Source organism: Gobio gobio (assembly GCF_949357685.1).
Source record: "Gobio gobio genome assembly, chromosome: 22".
NCBI classification, from domain to species: domain Eukaryota; kingdom Metazoa; phylum Chordata; class Actinopteri; order Cypriniformes; family Gobionidae; genus Gobio; species Gobio gobio.
In genome coordinates this window covers 5,974,479-5,993,466 of record NC_137118.1, presented here as the reverse complement: position 1 = coordinate 5,993,466, position 18,988 = coordinate 5,974,479, and the positions used below count along the sequence as shown (strand labels likewise).

At 39.2% G+C, this 18,988-nt stretch overlaps 1 protein-coding gene across 4 annotated transcripts in view; it reads left to right on the top strand.

Moving 5' to 3' along the window:
• dlg2 (discs, large homolog 2) overlaps window positions 1-18,988 on the top strand; it is a 394,149-nt gene that overhangs the window by 361,880 nt on the left and 13,281 nt on the right. For 3 of the 4 annotated variants that reach the window (XM_079804836.1, XM_079804837.1, XM_079804838.1), the window contains 3 exons: window positions 2,434-2,610; window positions 6,825-6,900; window positions 10,655-10,754. In XM_079804836.1, the coding sequence (XP_079660962.1) occupies window positions 2,434-2,610; window positions 6,825-6,900; window positions 10,655-10,754 (353 nt within the window). Of the gene's footprint in view, window positions 1-2,433; window positions 2,611-6,824; window positions 6,901-10,654; window positions 10,755-11,020; window positions 11,067-18,988 lie in introns of all 4 variants that reach the window. The other variant, XM_079804839.1, reaches the window with a different exon arrangement.

Below are 18,988 nucleotides of genomic sequence, written 5' to 3'. Positions count from 1 at the left end.
CTTGAAAGTACATTAGCCAAAGAGGGACATACCCGTAAATTCAAGCTTCGCCTTTCGCGTTTTAACACTCGAAAGGCACCGTGTTGCATGTGGACGAGGTCGAACTGGAAGCCATGTTAATCTTGGACTAAATCGGCCACCGTAGGAGTTAAAACGAAATCGGAATTGAGAGGAACAGAAACTAAAATTCACTGGATGGTCATATACAAGTTCACCACTAGATGGGGGAAAATATCACACAGTGTAGCTTTATAGAGAATTTGCTAGTGGCAGTGTCTTTTTAGGAGAAAAGGAACAGCCCAATTTGCGCAATAATTGTATTTATTTTCCGAAACACAATGGCTTTATTCTCAAAATGTAATGATTTTATTCTCAACTTTGTATTTCGACTCTCGCATTATAATGACTTTAATCTCGAGATGGTTTTATTTTTTATTATTGCTTGGCCCTAATCCTAATTCCGTACATTTGCAGTAAAGGAGAAATGCTTATGCCAACATTGTTTTCTCCAGGTATATGAATACAATTCATACAATATGTCTCCTTGGTTTTCACCTTCATTCTCGTCTCAATAGAAACAATAGAGAGAATCATGAAATGCAGTAAGTCTAATTCTGCTTATCGCTGGTCTGCATTAAAGTATTTCTGCTAAGCTTGCAGTGACTCAATGCACCTGAAGGAACAAATTTAATGGCCATTATTGCGGTTATCTCTTGCATTGTGTACTTAGTGGGCAGGCCTATAGGACACAGTGACAGCCTGTCTGTTCTTTTGTGTACAGATGCGTCTGAGCTATAGTGCCTTCTTTTACGGTGTGTCATTGCTTGATCATCCACACTGCCCTGCTGGAGATAGATAAGCAAAACAGCCTGGGACATTTCTGTTGTTCAATGTAATTCAATGTAATCGAAAGCACAAAAATAAAACAAAACAACTTTTCCGCCTTATTTTTGAAGCGCACACTAAAGATCAGTGGGTGACTCCAGTTCACAGAGTGTTTTTTTATTCAGCCCACCTTTTATCTGGCCTTTGAGCCTCGATCATCAGTGTAAAATCTGTTCCTTAAATAGAGTGGATTGCATTTGTGCCTCTTTCTTAGACTGAGTACATGAATCATGTGGTTATTTTTGAAACGCTAGCCTGTCTCTCCAGATAGTGCTCCTTCATATGAGGATGAATGAGAGGTTTCTTCTGTCTCCGCAGTGATTCACCCACTTCAGACGGCAGGAGCGTAGTAAACTATGATCGCCTTTGAAAGGGCTTCGTATTTCTGATCTGTGCTTCTCTCTTAGTGGAGGTTTTCTGTTATGTGAAGTAGCTGAGATTTCTCAGTCAAAATGATGTGAATTGTATCATATAATATGATATAATATGGGTTTGTGGCATCTGAGAACTGATTTCCATATTAATACAGTACCATTGAAAATTTTAGGTTTGGTTAATGTTTTTGAAAGAAGCCTCTCATGCTCACCATGACTGCATTAATTCGATCAAAATACAGTAAAAACAGTAATATTGCAAAATATTATTATTATTATTTTAAAAATAACATATTCCTGTGAATTTTCAGCATCATTACTCCAGTCTTCAGTGTCACATGATCCCTCAGAAATCATTCTAATATGATGATGTGCTGCTCAAGAAATACAGTTGTGCTGCTTAATTTCTTTTTAAAAAATCGTACTGACCCCAAACTCTGAAACGATAGTATTTAGTGATTTTTATGTCTGTTGTTTACAATATTTTTGGCTTTTTGCGAGTGGAGAGGAAATGATAGCTAGAAAGGGCTGAAATTTTCAGAATAAATTAATTGTTCATTCATTTGTTTCATTTTTAAAACAGACTGAATAATGCCACACTCGTCATACCCCACAGAAATATTAATATAAAATGATTTTGGCTGTAATATAACATGATGCAAGCCCTTCCAGGCTTGGCAAGAAAACTGACTGCAGCCGCTTGTAGATTTATATGCCGATGGAACGGAGCATTCGGTTGTTGTTTTAATCCATCATATCATACCATAATTCTACACACACACAGCTATGAAATGTGATAGTGTCGCTAGTGGCACTTATTGTACATCTCACAGCCGTATATCTGCACATTTCACACATGCTGTTTTCAGTCAACCGTTGCTGCTTTAGTGACAGATTTTAGTTACTGTTTTAGTGACAGATGGATGTGAAATGTTGCACTAATTTGTCAGGTCTGTAAAGCTGACATTATGTGTGTGTGTGTGTGTGTGTGTGTGTGTGTGTGTGTGTGTGTGTGTGTGTGTGTGTGTGTGTGTGTGTGTGTGTGTGTGTGTGTGTGTGTGTGTGTGTGTGTGTGTGTGTGTGTGTGTGTGTGTGTGTGTGTGTGTGTGTGTGTGTGTGTGTGTGTGTGTGTGTGTGTGTGTGTGTGTCTCTCTCTCTCTCTCTCTCTCTCCAGGGCTCTGTTTGACTACGAGAGAGCGAAGGATAGTGGTCTGCCCAGTCAAGGTCTCAGTTTCCGATATGGAGACATCCTCCATGTCATCAATGCGTCTGATGATGAGTGGTGGCAGGCCAGGAGAGTGACGCCAGAAGGGGACAGTGAGGAGATGGGCGTCATCCCCAGCAAGAGGAGGTGAGTGTCATGCTGAATCACCTACACGAACAAACACTAAACCTGTGGTAAATGCAGATTTATGACCACCATTTTAAACATTTTGTGATCCCATTAGTGACTTGATAACCACAAATTACAAACAATCTTCCTTTTTTATAAGAGCTGCCATTTATGAAATTGCACACACATATACACCGATCAGGCATAACATTATGACCACTGAGAGGTGAAGTGAATAACACTGATTATCTCTTCATCACGGCACCTGTTAGTGGGTGGGATATATTAGGCAGCAAGTGAACATTATGTCCTCAAAGTTGATGTGTTAAAAGCAGGAAAAATGGGCAAGCGTAAGGATTTGAGCGAGTTTGACAAGGGTCGAATAGTGATGGCTAGACGACTGGGTCAGAGCATCTCCAAAACTGCAGCTCTTGTGGGGTGTTCCCGGTCTGCAGTGGTCAGTATTGATCAAAAGTGCTCCAAGGAAGAAACAGTGGTGAACCGGCCACAGGGTCATGGGCGGCCAAGGCTCATTGATGTCCGTGGGGAGCGAAGGCTGGCCCGTGTGGTCCGATCAAACAGACGAGCTACTGGAGCTCAAAGTGGTCAAGAAGTTAATGCTGGTTCTGATAGAAAGGTGTCAGAATACACAGTGCATTGCATATGTTGCGTATGGGGCGGCATAGCCGCTGACCAGTCAGGGTGCCCATGCTGACCCCTGTCCACCGCCCAAAGCACCAACAGTGGCACATGAGCATCAGAACTAGACCACGGAACAATGGAAGGAGGTGGCCTGGTCTTGGCAGTAAGAGGGGGGACCAACACAACAGTAGGATGCCTGATCGGTGTGTGTGTGTGTATCCACAGTTTTGGACACAGGCACAATATTTTTTCAGGTATTTATAAAAACTATTCAAACTATAGTTAATAATGGATATGGGCTTAAAGTGCACACTCTCAGGTTTAATTTTATATATTTTGAATTTTTATATCCAAAGTGGAGGAAGGGTTTAGGAATTACAGCTCTTGTAAGACCCCCCCCCCCCCTTTTTTTTTTTCAATGGACCAAATATAATTGGACATTTGGCTAAAAAGCTGTTTCATGGACAGGTGTGGGCTATTCCTTTGTTATTTCTTCATCAATTACACAGGTAAAAGGTCTGGAGTTGATTCTAAGTGTGGTATTTGCATTTGGAAGCTATTGCTGTGAACCCACATCATGCATTCAAAGGAGCTCTCCAAGCAAGTCAAACAGGCCATCATTAGGCTTCAAAAACGAAAAACAAATCCATCAGAGAGATACTATAGCAGGAACATTAGGAGTGGCCAAATCACTGGTGGGCTCAGCAACATAAAAAGGCCTGGACGTCCACGGAAGGCAACAGTGGTAGATGATCCTCTCCATGGTAAAGAAAAACCCAATTCACAACATCCAGCCAAGTGAAGAACACTCTCCAGGAGGTATGCGTGTCATTGTCAAAGTCTACAATCAAGAGAAGACTTCACAAGAGCAAATACAGAGGGTTCACCACAAGGTGCAAACCATTCATACGCCTCAAGAATAGAAAGGCCAGATTACACTCTGCCAAAAAAAACACCAAAAAATGACCAGTTCTGGAAAAGCATTCGGATGAATGAAACTAAGATCAACGTGTACCAGAGATGATGGGAAGAAAAAAGTATGGAGAAGGCTTGGAACAGCTCATAATGCAAAGCATACATCATCATCATCTGTAAAACATGGTGGAGGCAGTGTGATGACATGAGCTTCAAGTGGTACTGGATCACTGGTGTTTATTGATGATGTGATAGAAGCAGCCGGATGAATTCTGAAGTGTATAGGGATATACTGTCTGCCCACAATGCAGCAAAGTTGATTCGACCGCGCTTCACGGTACAGATGGACAATGATCCAAAACACACTGCAAAAGCAACCCAGGAGTTTTTGAAGGAAAAGAAGTGGAATGTTCTGCAGTGGCCGAGTCAGTTACCTGATCTTAACCCGATTGAGCATGCATTTCACTTGCTGAAGGCAAAACTAAACGCAGAAAGACCCATGAACAAACAACAACTGAAGACAGCTGCAGTTAAAGGCTGGCAAAGTGTCAGAAAGGGAACCCAGTCTTTAGTAATATCCATGGGCTGCAAGGGATTCTCAACAAACATTTTATTTATCATTGTATTCATTTGTCCAATTACATTTGAGCCCCTGAAAATTGGGGGGGGCTGTGTAATAAAAAATGGTTCAGTGCCTAAACTTTTTACTTGATATTTTTTTTCAACCCCTTGAATTAAATCTGAAAGTCTGCACTTTAAATTCATCTTGATTGTTTCCTTTAAATTTTACTCTGGTGGTATACAGAGCTAAAATTATAAAAATTGTGTCTGTGTACAAATATATATGGACCTAACTGTATATATACATACGTACAATGAAACTGAAACATCTCGTTTTAAACCTGGTTTATAATTAATTGTACTAAATTAACTTGTGACAGGCCTAGTTCTAATTGTTACCCTACTGCCCTATATTTAAGTTGGCTCTTTAAAGGGAATGTACAAACGGAAAATAGAATTTTCCTTACTCTTATGATATCAAAGAGTTCAATACGCTATGTGCATAATAAGCAGCAAAAATGGGTCAGTCGCTAACATTAATGCGTCACATTCTTGCCTATCAATTCCTAATCTGTATTCGCATACAAATGTCTTAAAGATACAGCAGCAAAAGATTTGAACGATCAAGTGAAAAAACTTTCATGTTGGTAGTTTCAGATTGTATGTATTCTACCTTTCAAACGTTTAGGGTTGGTAAGTGTTTTAATGCTCATCAAGGCTGCATTTTTTTGTAAAAACAGGAATATTCTGACATATTAGCACCATTTAAAGGGGTCATGAACTGGCTTTTTTTTTATACTGTCAACTTATTACGTTTGCGTGGTTTTACATTCAAAAACATCATAAGGAATAAGTAATAGGCTATTTTCTGCCCTGGTTTTGAGCCTCTCTCCTGGAATGCTCGGTTTTTATGGGCGTGCCACAATGAAGACTTGGAAGTAAACGCCCACTGCTTTGATTGGATAACAGTTTTGCATATTAATGAGTTTTGGCTCTGCAGTCAGTTCATGTGGGGTATTGTTTTGAAAACTTCCAATGTGGAGAAACGGCAACCGGAATCCCCCAACAAGGCTCGCGCAAAATGTCATCCACACGCAATTATTATAAATGTTATATTTTATTACTTGGCCCACCCGATCGGTGGATATATACGCAAACCGTGCATCACTAACACACAAACACACACACGCCAAATACGTCCATCAGCAAAACTTCATTGCAGACAAATCAGCATGTTCAAAACTTCCGCAACATAATCAGTAGAAATCAAACGATCTGTAACAATGCAATACTATCACATATAAAACGCATTTTTTACTCACATAAGTGTTGCACCATTCCTGTCGGATCCAATATAGAAGGCACAGCATTTCTGTTTTAATCTCAATCTGTCTGCAAATCCAGTCTCGACCTGTGTCTTGTTTACAAACGATTCCGCGGTGAAATGAAGTGAACAAACGTGCAACGTCTTCCCCACGGGATCTTCATTAAAAATAAAGTTCAACTACACATTTCTAATATTATAATCCAAAGGAAGCTTATGCAGCAACTGTGTTCTTCCACAACCAGGCACAGCGCAATATCTTGCTATCCTCGGCATGTTTTTTGCTCGGTAGCGCGATCCGTTTAGCTCCACGAGTCGGTGGGCGGGGCTACAGAATCAGGCGTACTCTATTCTTCTGTGGAGGCGGCTTTTCACCACACGCTGATGTCAAGGGTTTGTTGGGCCTGGTGTCAATAAAAGCTTTTCTTTGACTAACAAGGAAGTTTTCAGCTCTGAAACGGACGGGATATTCTTATATCACAATTAACTTTTACATATCAAAGGCTGAATTAAAAGTTTATTTCTCAATTCATGACCCCTTTAAAATAAGTTTTTTTATTTTATTCCTGTACTTTTTTTAGCATCATTACTTCAGTTTTCACTTTTCAGTGTCACATGACTCTTCAGAAATCGTACTAATAATATCTAATATGATGATTTGGTGCTCAATAAACGTATAATTATCCTATTTCTTATATTTATCAATGTTGAAAACAGCTTAATATTTTTGTGAAAACCGTGCAAATGTAGTGTCAGTGTTTCACTGACTTTGTCTATATTCCTGTGGCAGGGTGGAGAGAAAAGAGAGAGCTCGTCTGAAGACGGTTAAATTCAACTCAAAACCCGGTAGCCTCGATTCTAAAGGGGTAAGTGTTCTATTTGTTAAGTGATCAACTTTAAGTCAGTGCCAACATCCGAAATTCTGTTCGCCCCAGTTTTCTGGTATAAACAGGAAGGGCCCAGTGATTTGATGACAGTTTAGACACAGTTCACCAGCCTGTCGTGTCTCTTCACTCATCTCTCTTCAGTCTATTCGGTTTAGTTTCTGTCGTTCCCTGTCGTCTTCAAATTTCTTTCCATTTCAAGTTGTGCTGGTGGGTCATTGAGTGAGTCAGTCAGAATGAAAGTGTGTGTGCCGCAGTGTGACAGCTCAGTCTGAGCTCTCAGCATCAGTACTGCAGCACAGAAGCAGCCGCACTATTATGTCTGTACATAGATGTGTCTCTTCGTCTTTTATGAGATCAGTATGGTAAGGTCATCTGTAGTACATATTTCTTTTGTGTGTGTGTGTGTGTATGTACTTGAGAGGGGTAAATGAATAAAACTCAAGGAAGCAGGATGTATTTTTAGTTCGGCAAAACAACCGCAGAGCCGTTCAGGATTTTAGCCTTATGATTCCCACTAGTATCCATAGCAACGTCGCAGCCAGGCCTGCACATTTCCGTTTCTTCCTTGTCTCTTGTTTCTCTTTTTTCCCCGCTCCCTCTGTCTTTTGAAGATGGGGAGAGGGGTGGGGTGTTGGCACTGATGAATTACTTGAGGATTTTGTTGTGTGGTTTTGTCTTTGTGTTAAGTTCCAACTTGTGTATGTATCATTTCAGGTTTATGACTCATAGGATTTGAGTGTTGATTAAAAATGCAGTGATTAGAATGGTTTAATGCCTTATAATAGGGAGAATTAGTACCATGAAAGTTATGAATATTCCCTTTAATCACTATCAGGGGTGCAATTGGTTTCTTGCATACACTGTGCTGAGGCAAAAACCACAAAAATACACACAAAAGCATTCAAATCAAAATTATATTTATTGGCAAACATTTAAGGAGGAATCTCATTAAGAAATGTCTGGTTATATTTCACCCTCAGATCATTAAAACATGTTTTGCATAAAGGAAATTAAACCTATTTTAGATCCATTGCAATTCATAATTAAGCATAATGCTTGTGATTTCATTGCTGTAATAATTCTCATTCTCATTAACGTATCACTTCAAGTCTGGATTATTTTTATTAAACCATTAAAGGCACAATATGTAATTTTCGCAGCTAGAGGTCGCTTATTCAGAACAAAGGCGTAGCTTGATGATGACGTGATTGATCGTGGAATCATTGGGAGTTGTTGTCTTCACCTCTACAGCCGGTGAAAAAAAATCTGACGGGACTCGGGCAGAAATCCTATTCATGGATGAGCTAATGTATTTAAGATGTATTAATGTTACTGTAGTATGAAGCAGGGTGGGACGAAACGAGGCACTGGAGCGATTTGAGTGTGTTGAAAGTTGTTATAATGCTACTCTGAGCATTCACTCGGCGGCTACTATGAGACACTTGTTCACACTGCAGTGAGCTAGATCAATATTAGCCATGGTAAAACATGGTACTCACAGTAAATCAAGAAAGCGAGATGTAAACAATAAGACTAACTGTGTTGAGCTGTAGAACAATTATTTTTTTATCAATGAATGTATCAAAACAGTTGCTCACCTGTCTAATAAAACACATAATATATTAAAGCATCTTAAGTGTTTCCATTTAGAGCCCTGCATTTCTTCCCGAGCCCGACAGGCCCCGACTTTTTTACGCCCTTAGGGCCAGGCTTCGGGACAATTTTCACGTCATACCTCAAACACGGGCCGGGCTTTGCGCCTTTTTCCTTCATTTTATATTTTAGACATTCATTCATTAAAATAAACAATGAGGTGTGCTGCACTGGTGGAAACAACATGCGAACATGATACGGCGACTGTAAAGACTGGCTCGCACAGTGTTTAGAGTACGGCGCTATGCAACGCATCGACGCAAATGAGTAAAGCAAGCCAACACGCAAACTGCCGCAAGTGAAACTGAAAATAGACTAAGTCTTAGAGGCTCGGAAACACAACAATCTTCATTAAAACGAATGAGACTAAATGCTCTTACCAGTGCTTAGGTCGCTCATTCTCATATTGCGGTCTTTGATCTTGAAATGAGCTGATGAATAGCCTAAAACGCAGCTCATATATGTTGCTTTCGTTGACGTGAACTCCGTTAAATGTGCATATAGTGCGGCAGTTGAAGATAGGATTTATATTCATTTTGAGGAGAGGTGTAAGGTAAGACAACCTGCATGTTTATTTTTATTTGTTTCAATCGTATAGCCCGTTTCGTTTGCGTGCGCCGTTGCGAGCATCATCATCCATGCCTCAGCTTGTAAAAAATGCCTTTTTACTGATGTGGTGGTGATATAGGCTAAACGTTTAAACTAATATTGTGATGCTTGAAGTGATTTATAGGCCTATCTATGGATTGTGTTATAAGCAAGACAAGTCAAGTGTTGATTTGAGAGGCTAAATTGATCAAACATGTTTAACTCACTGTCAGCCGCTTGGTCGTTTCTTTAAAAAACAAAAACTTTAATTTAACAAACAAAAAAATGCTTCAAACATTTTTCTAAATTAACTTAATAAAGAAACAAAACATAACTACTTTGACATTAAAAATAAAACAGAACTATTTTAATGGCTGCAACAATGTGTAATAGGGAGGATACAATTTTTTTTTTTTAAACATGGGCTCCAGTCGGACTCGGGCCGAAAATTTTGATAAGCTGTCGGACACGGGCCGGGCTAGGGCCTCAGCGTCTCGGGCCAGGGCCTAGATTTTGAGATTAGATTTGTCTTGGTTAAAATTGCTTATTTCTCTGGATTTAAACATTCTTGGAAACATTTGGGATAATGTTAGTACACAAGTCAACAAAATATATAACATTGTCCTAGTGGTTTTTGGATATTTTAATCCAAAAATCTTACATATTGTGCCTTTAATTAAATTCATGATAAAAAAATGATATTGTTTACATACTCTACAGTTTGTTTCTTATTTGAGACTAATTAATATCATTTTTTTGTGTCATTATTTTGGGGTGAAAGATGATGTGGACATATCCTTGATGGGTTTCTCCATTATAGATTAATCAGGAAAATTATGTTCATATCAGGCAGCATATTGTGCTCAGGTTCACCGAATTAGATTAAAAAATCACCCCAGGCACATTTATATTACCTTGTTTATTTTTCTCTGCATTTTATAACCATTTTAAAAACAATTCACCTTCAGAACATGATAATACTACACACGAGCAGCACAAATTTTGCCCCTTTGATCAGCATGTCACCCTGTCAGGAGTCCTGCATGCTTAATATTTTAATATGAGTTAGTCACCTTTGCCTTTGCATGGCACCAAACCAGCTTCAGTTGGCCTTTTGTTTATCATTGTTTACCTCCCTTGTATGTTCATTTCTAAAGATCATGTTTTCATTTGAATACATTTGAGCTGTCTGAGAATAGCTCAGGTGCTGTGACGTCATGGACAGCAGGGTTTGGATCAGCCTTCACAACAAACAAAGACCATCTATTCAGGACCGTCCAAGTGCTTTCACCTCTAGCCAAAAAGAATGTCATTGGTTTGGTGCAAATGCAACCCTATTTAAAAACGGCCATGAAAATGATACAATTGGATGTTTGGTTGTTTCCTGGCTGCTGTCCCTCACGTCCAGCTCCGGTCGTTGTGTTGTTTTTGTCAGCATGTTTGTGACAGCGTTTAGAGCCCCCTGTTTGCACCATGCTCTCTCTCCGCACAGTCATTCAGTGAAAAACGTAGAAAGAACTTCATCTTTTCACGCAAGTTCCCTTTCTACAAGAACAAGGACGCCGACGAGCAAGACGGCAGCGACTCGGAACGTAAGTAGCCACAAACGCACGTGCACTCTCACACGCAGGTACATAAAGACAGCGCACACTCACACAAACGCATCCTCGGGGTGGGGTGAAAGGTCTTAGGTGTGTGTAGGTAGCTCCAGGAAGCCCATGCCCTCCTTCTTCTGCTGCTGGCGTTTCTCCCCGCCCCACCAACAACCTTACTGTCTCTCTCTCTCCCTCTGTCTCTCTGTCTCCCATTCTTTCATTCTCTCTCTTTCTCCGCCCCCCTGATCGGCTGTGTGGTGTAGGACATCTCTGGAATAGGGGAGGACGGGTACGGAGCAAAGACACTGAGTAAGTGTGTTAAGGAATGGACCCAATACCCCTCTCCCAACCGCACATGTAACATTTCAGTTCAGATTTGTTCTTTTCTGTTACGTCAACAACAGACCTGTCTGCATGTCAGAATACTAATGTGTGTTGGTCTACAGGTCCTAATGTTTCAGGGATTCCTGCATTATCATCCTTAGGTTTATGTGGTAGCCAGGGCTGGACTGGGGCTAAAATTCGGCCATGGGCAAATCCAGCCCATGCGGCCCACGAGTTCCCCCGTGAATGTTTTTGCTAGGGTTAGGGTCTTAAATTAAAAATAAATGGATAAATAAAGCTAGGACAGGGACTTTTGTCACATAGAAGTGCACTTGAGCTAGGATGCCGTAAAGTAAATTTACTGCGGCCATCATTTACTCACCCTCATGTCGTTCCAAACCTGTAAGACTTTCTTGCTTCTGTGAAACACAACAGAAGATATTTTGAAGAATGTAACCATTTTGGTTACCCTTGACTTCTATTGTATGACACAGAAAGTAAATCATTCAGGTTTGGAATGACATTAGGGTGAGTGTGATGACATTTTGGGTTGAACTACCCCTTTAAAAACAATACCATTTTTAAAGAGTTAACACCTAATTTATGTAAGACACTTATATCTACAGTATCTTTCATGAGACTCTCATTGAATTAATAATTTACTTCAATTAAAATTTATGAGAACTATGAAACAGTTCATAAAACCAATTTAAAGAGAAAAAAGCTTTGTCCTTAATGTGGCTTTAAATGATCCTTTAATTGCCCTAATGAAATTTGCCTTGGTTCTTGGATATAATCCAGAGTTTAACTGTAAGATTATGGCAGACACAGGTAAAACCATGCTCCTCATTACCATGGGTTGGCCTATATGGTTTCTAAAATAAAGAAATAATAATAAACCATGGGCGTCAGAACCATTGTATGTGGGTGGGACAAGATCCACCCACTTTTTAGGATCAATGATATTGGACTCACTCACTTTTATCATCTCTAATTCTGCACATGTCTGTTTACCTACCCCTAACCGATAAACACTTTTTATTAAACACGTTAGATGCTTTATTTCCATTTTTCTAATATTTTCTTCATTTTTATTGAAAATAAATGCCTTTCCGATCTGATATGTGATGAGAGAGTGGAGTGAGTTCGGCAAAAGGCGGATTCGAACCTCGGTTTGATTTGCATCAAAACTTGATGCAATCTTACCCCTAAACTACTGCTGCTCTCAATGATATGGTGATTTCCGTAATTTTGTCTTGCCCAAGCAGACGTTTAACAAACAAGGCAATATTTGTACTTAATGTAAATGGCATCTGCTCCAGTACAATTTTTCTGAAAGAGGACCCACCCAAATTTTTTCTGCTTCCGACGCCCATGTAATAAACTATAGAATTTGTAATAAAATATTGTAAACATGTAGAAAATATGAAAAAGGGCTTCTAAAAGGGATTTATATTCCGCAATATTTAATGTAAGTAATAATAGCAACATTTTTTATAAATACATTTCTGCCAAAACACCGCATTTCTTCACTGTAAGCTGCAAGGTAAATTACTATAAAGGTGGTGGCAAGCTTTTAGTTGTGTGTATTGGTGTTTTCCAATTGACCTCGTCATGTACAGTTTGTGAACCCAGAAAAGAATCTGTGAAAATGTGAATAATTTAAACAAAAGTGAATAATTTAAAAATGACCCTGTTCAAAAGTTTACATATCCTTGATTCTTAATACTGTGTGTTGTTCCCTAGATGATCCATGGCTGTTTTTTTTTTTGTTTGAGTCCCTTGTTTGTCCTGAGTCAACACGATCACATGAGAATGCGTATCAATAGTACGAGTGTGCAATGTCGTGGAATGTATACTGGATGCCAAAATGAGTTTTGGTGTGCATTTGGTATGCAGTTTTTTGCGTGCATATGATACGCACTTTATGGCATGTATATGACACGCTCTTGGGTAGGATGGGGGTGGGGGGGCTTGTGCGTATAATATGCCATGAAGTGCATATCATATGCATGCGAAAACTCATTTTGGCATATACATTCCACGACATTGCATGTATTATTTATACGCATTTTCGTGTGATCGGGCTCCCTGAGCAGTTAAACTGCCCAACGTTCTTCAGAAAAATCCTCCAGGTCCCGAAAAATCTTCAGTTTTCCAACATCTTTTGCATATTTGAACCCTCTCCAGCAGGGACTGTATGATTTCAAGATCCATCTTTTCACTCTGAGGACGATTGAGGGAGTCAACACAACTATTAAAAAAGGTTCAAACATTCACTGATGCTCCAGAAGAAAACACAACGCATTAAGACCCGGGGGAAGAGGATGAAGATGTCCAAATTTTTCTTATTTTGTTTAAATATAAGTTTTTTTCATTTAGGTCTGCCCTTCAAAAGCAACAGAAGATACTTACATGTTTCCCAGAAGACAAACTACAATTTACCTTGATCTTCAAATTCAAAAGGTTTCCACCCCCGGCTCTTAATGCAGTGTGTTTCCTTCTGGAGCATCAGTGAATGTTTGAACCTTTTTTAATAGTTGTGTTGACTCCCTCAATCGTCCTCAGAGTGAAAAGATGGATCTTAAAATCATACAGTCACTGCTGGAGAGGGTTCAAATATGCAAAAGATGCTGGGAAACTGAAGAATTTGCAGCACCTGGAGGATTTTTCAAAAGAACATTGGGCAGTTTAACTGCTCAGGACAAACAAGGGACTCATGAACAACCATCACAAAACAAAAAAACAGCCGTGGATCATCCAGGGTAGACACCAGGGGCGTTTCTAGGATTTTCATTTTAGGGGGGCTCAAAAAAAACTTAATTTAGGGTCCAATTCTCACTATTAACTAGAAGCTTATTAGTATGCATATTAGGATATTGGCTGTTTATTATTTCGTTTCGAGGGCATGGCCCCTAGAGAAAATTTTGATTTCTATGATCTACATATATGCATTTTAAAATGTTCTAAACGCCAAAAAAATGTGATAACAATAGCTTGAAAACCATGTCAGTGGGCAGGTATGACTGATTAAGTTTTTCCATTTTTGTCAGTGAAGAAAGTAAACATATGTTTAACTGATATTTATATATTTTATGAATCATTCTCGAAGGCTAACAGGAAAGCTAGGTAACTACATTTATTAAATTATTTCACAATATGCACACATTCATTACTAATCTTATGCCCAATACAGGCTGAAAAAAGCTTAACTTTTGTATTTACTGAGAGCTACAAATGAAATTATTAATTTACAATATGCACACATTCATTACTATTAATCTAATGCCTAATCTGAAGAAAACGGCTTTGTTAATATTTCTTGTTTGTTAATTATATGACATTACATAGGCCTAGTTCAAAACAAAATGGCGAAATTAGACATTTGCCTGAATATAAATTTGCCTGAATATTTTTGTCCTTTGTTTAACATTTCTGACTTACAGAAGCAGCTGTTAAATATGAAACCACTTACATATCTCGCACTTGATGTTGAGTCTGCTGCTAAAATTCGTGCTCAGCCTCAGCAGCTTCTGTGTGAACATGAATCCGCCTACTCTGATTTGATTGGTTTTCTCAAATATTTTGACATTGACGAGCGGTGACAGACCAATGAGGCTCAGATCAACGCACACACGTGCGCTCTATTCGCCGCCACAGCGGATTGAAGAACACGCTGATTAACGCAGATTAAAAAAACGTGACAAAGCCGAAACCGAAGCCTCCCGTTAATCACACATTTTGGCTGGACAGAATTTTAGGGTGGCAGAAGCCCCCCCAAAAAGGGCCTAGTGACGCCCATGGTAGACGCACAGTATTGAGAATCAATGGTTCATAAACATTTGAACTGGGTCATTTTTATAAATTCAGCTTTATGTAAACATGTGTTTTGTATGATCCCTCTTATTTTGTTACAATTATTCACATTTTCACTGCAAGGGGTTCACATACTTTCCCAGCATAACTGTATTTACATGGTTGCAGCTGATTTCCGCTAGATTCACCAGAGAACCTGTAATGTTCCCTGTATAAAAAAAAATTCGGAGACAAATCTGAATGGATCAAGCGACTTGTGCTGTTTATCACTTTATAGACCGGCAGAAATGCAGCGCATGTTCGTCAGCGGCAGTGCTGTGCGGGTATTCACATAAAAAAAAACACCTATAGAGACACGCGTCATAATCTGAAAACCACGCCCACTGGGGGGGAAACAATCCAACGCTCTCCATTGACTTTGTATTGTGTGAAGCGGCCTCCTTGTCATTTCTGAAATAATGCAGCAGATTAACAAAAAAACAGAACAATGTCTAAAAGCTGATATGTGACTATTGCAAACAAGCTAAACAGGATCCCAAAATGTACCCATTCTTCCTGCTGAAGCTTCACGTCTTATTGCCTGTATCCACTTTTGTCTCCTTAAACGCTTGTTTTTTTGGGTCGACAGCTTTTAAAAACGTACTTCTGTGTTTCTTTAGCTTGTTTGCTGTACACCCTGTCAAATATCAGCTTTTAGACATTGTTCTGTTTTTGTTATAAGTCAGAAATGACAAGGATGCCGCTTCACGCAATGCAAAGTCAATGGAGAGCGTTGGATTGTTTTCCCCCAGGTGTGGGCGTGGCCTAAATATGCTCTGTCTCTATATGGGAAGGGAGGGGGAGGTCTCTCTCGCTTTGGCCTGTCAATTCAGAAAACAAACCAATGGGCCACATTTCCTGGATTATGGACCAGTCCATGGCAAAAAAAACAAAAATAAAACTTGTATCGGCCCCAAAGTGCGACAGCCAACTGAGAAAATGCCCGATTACCAATCCAGCCCTGGTGGTAGCTAAAATGTTGCATGAACTTAACACGTGTGAGAATAGTTTGTCAAATGTTGTTCGTTTAGTTTGTATGTCGAGACTGTTGTGCTGTTTTCTGATGTTTAGTCTTGCATAGCTGGGAAAAAAAAAGTTTATTCTGGCCAAAAATGATGAAATGTAAATTTGTTTTGTTTTTATGTCTCGTTTAGGGTGGGTTTTTCCCAAAAAATATGCCATAATAAAAGACATATAATTCTGATTATCTCACTGACATGATTCAAAACAAATCCGAATATACAGTTACGCTTATAGACATCTAGGCTACTTTCTAGTCCTTTTATCATTTCTCTGCAGTGCTGTGCCAAATGATGTCTTGTGTGTTTGACAGTGTTTTATGTTCACATCAGGAGCATTTAGCCAAAACAGTTATTAAAATATGGTTTAAAGGGAATTCCTGTCAGTCAAACAGAATATTTAGCATTATTCTCAATTCATTAATATGTATTTGTGCCAAGATATAATCCATAGAGAGGGAAAGAGAAAAGTGTTCACAGAAAACAAAGCTTATGTATAAGCAACTGTAGCTCGATCAGAATAGAGAGTTGAACGTGTTCGTCTCTCTTTCTCGGTACTGGGTCGCTAATTTAATCTCCTGTGTCTAATTGTATTTTACGCTTGAAACTCAAGTCTAATTTTGTCCGATACAACCAACTTAGACTGTCAGAGTTTATAGCGAGCCCCTGATAATGATCTCCAGCAACACTCTTAAAAACTAGAACGTACTGTTATAAGAAAGTTCCTGAGTAACATGACGACTTTAGGTCAGATATAGTACTGTAGTCCAGCTCTGAAACATTAGCTGTCAGGTTTTGTAGTCGTCTTGAGAGTGGCAGGTTTCCAGAGCGAGTGTGTATCCAGAGCCTGGATGGATGAGCTTGTCACTTTGGACAGATTAGGTTTAGCCATATAATTGTCATATTGCATGATGCTCTTCAAGACAGCCATAGAGTGCCATCGTCAGCGTAATGAAATATGACTTGTTTGTTTCCCCTTGGCCGGTAAACAGGATTTGTGGCTTTTATTTAATTTATTTTGGAAATGGACTCACTTGATAACGCGCTGATGGGAAACGAGATGTGCTGTCAGAAAGAATCTTTTCCAGTTTGTTTAATTTTAGAAAGATGGAAAGTTTAAACATTTCAGAGTTACGTTTCAACAAACATTTCATTAATATGAATTTTTGTTGTTGTTTTGTTTTTGAAAGAAAGAAAGACTTTTATTCCGCAAGAGCGCATTAAATTGATTAAATGTGACAGTAAATACATAATTGTATTCATCAAAGAATGCTGGAGAAAAAGAATATGTATCACAAAAGCAGCACAGTTGTTTTGAACATTGATTATAATAAGACATTTTCTTGAGCACCAAATCAAATTAGAATGATTCGAGGATCATATGACTGAAGATTGGAGTAATGATAGCTTTGCATCACAGGATTAAATTATGTTTTGAAATATATTCAAATAGAAAACAGCTATTTAAAATTGGAATCATATTCTTAACTGTTTTTACTGTATTTTGATCAAATAAATGCAGCCTTGGTGAGCATAAGAGACGTCTTTCAATATTTGTTTCTAAAGTCACCATGTTTCATTTGATGTTAGTACAAGCATAATTATGAAGTCCACCTTATTTTGCAACACGCCCACTCTTATGTTAAAAGTAAGGTTGATAGCTGGCTCCATATTAGGGTCAGAGGGCACCCAATATGATGTATGCTCTGTCTCCACCAAAAGCTCCAGGCATTGATCAAACCCACATAACCTTGTTTAAGCCCCTCACAGATGCTGTCCTCTTAGCTTGACTGCTGTTTAATGCATAGAACTCATTATTTCCTGCTGTATTCAAAAGAATATGCATAACTGTTCTGTTCAAAGTGAGTTGTCTTGTTGCTTACTACCTAGATAGGCTTCTAGCTGCTCTCTAACTACCATGACTGAGTTTGAGCACTCTACATAACCAACCATGTGAGACTCAACTTGCAATAATATTTTCATTTGAGTTTGTTGCTAGCATTTTGCTAAGCTAACAATAGAGCTCCGCTCTAATAAGCATAAAAATACCACACTCAAATATTAGGTAAAATTATTTAATTTAATTTTTTTCTATTTATTTTCTATTTAATTTAATTTAATTTATTTTAATTATTAGTGCTGTCAATCGATTAAAAAATTATTAATCACACATTTCTTTCTGTAATTAATCGTGATTAAAATCTGAGGCGTTGTCAAACTGCTCTTTTGAGAATACTCGCCAAAACAGCCATTTTGGCATAATTGTGTGTGTTATTGTTCGCTCAAGCACGGAAGAGAACTCAACACTGTCAGCGAGCTGTCTGTCCGCACGATACTGGCGCGCGTCTTTCTGAGCGTCGTGTGTGTGTGTGTGTCATAGTCAGGACATTCACAGTCAGCGCGTTCTCTTCTGTCTTTCTGAGCGTCGTGTGTGTGTGTCATAGTCAGGACATTCACAGTCAGTGCATTCTCTTCTGTCTTTCTGAGCGTTGTGTGTGTGTGTCATAGTCAGGACATTCACAGTCAGCGCATTCTCTTCTGTCTTTCTGAGCGTCGTGTGTGTGTGTCATGGTCAGGACATTCACAGTCAGCGCATTCTCTTCTGTCTTTCTGAGCGTTGTGTGTGTGTCATAGTCAGGACATTCACAGTCAGCGCATTCTCTTCTGTCTTTCTGAGCGTTGTGTGTGTGTCATAGTCAGGACATTCACAGACAGTGCATTCTCTTCTTTCTTTCTGAGCGTTGTGTGTGTGTCATAGTCAGGACATTCACAGTCAGCGCATTCTCTTCTGTCTTTCTGAGCGTTGTGTGTGTGTCATAGTCAGGACATTCACAGACAGCGCATTCTCTTCTGTCTTTCTGAGCGTCGTGTGTGTGTGTCATGGTCAGGACATTCACAGTCAGCGCGTTCTCTTCTGTCTTTCTGAGCGTTGTGTGTGTGTCATAGTCAGGACATTCACAGTCAGCGCATTCTCTTCTGTCTTTCTGAGCGTTGTGTGTGTGTCATAGTCAGGACATTCACAGACAGTGCATT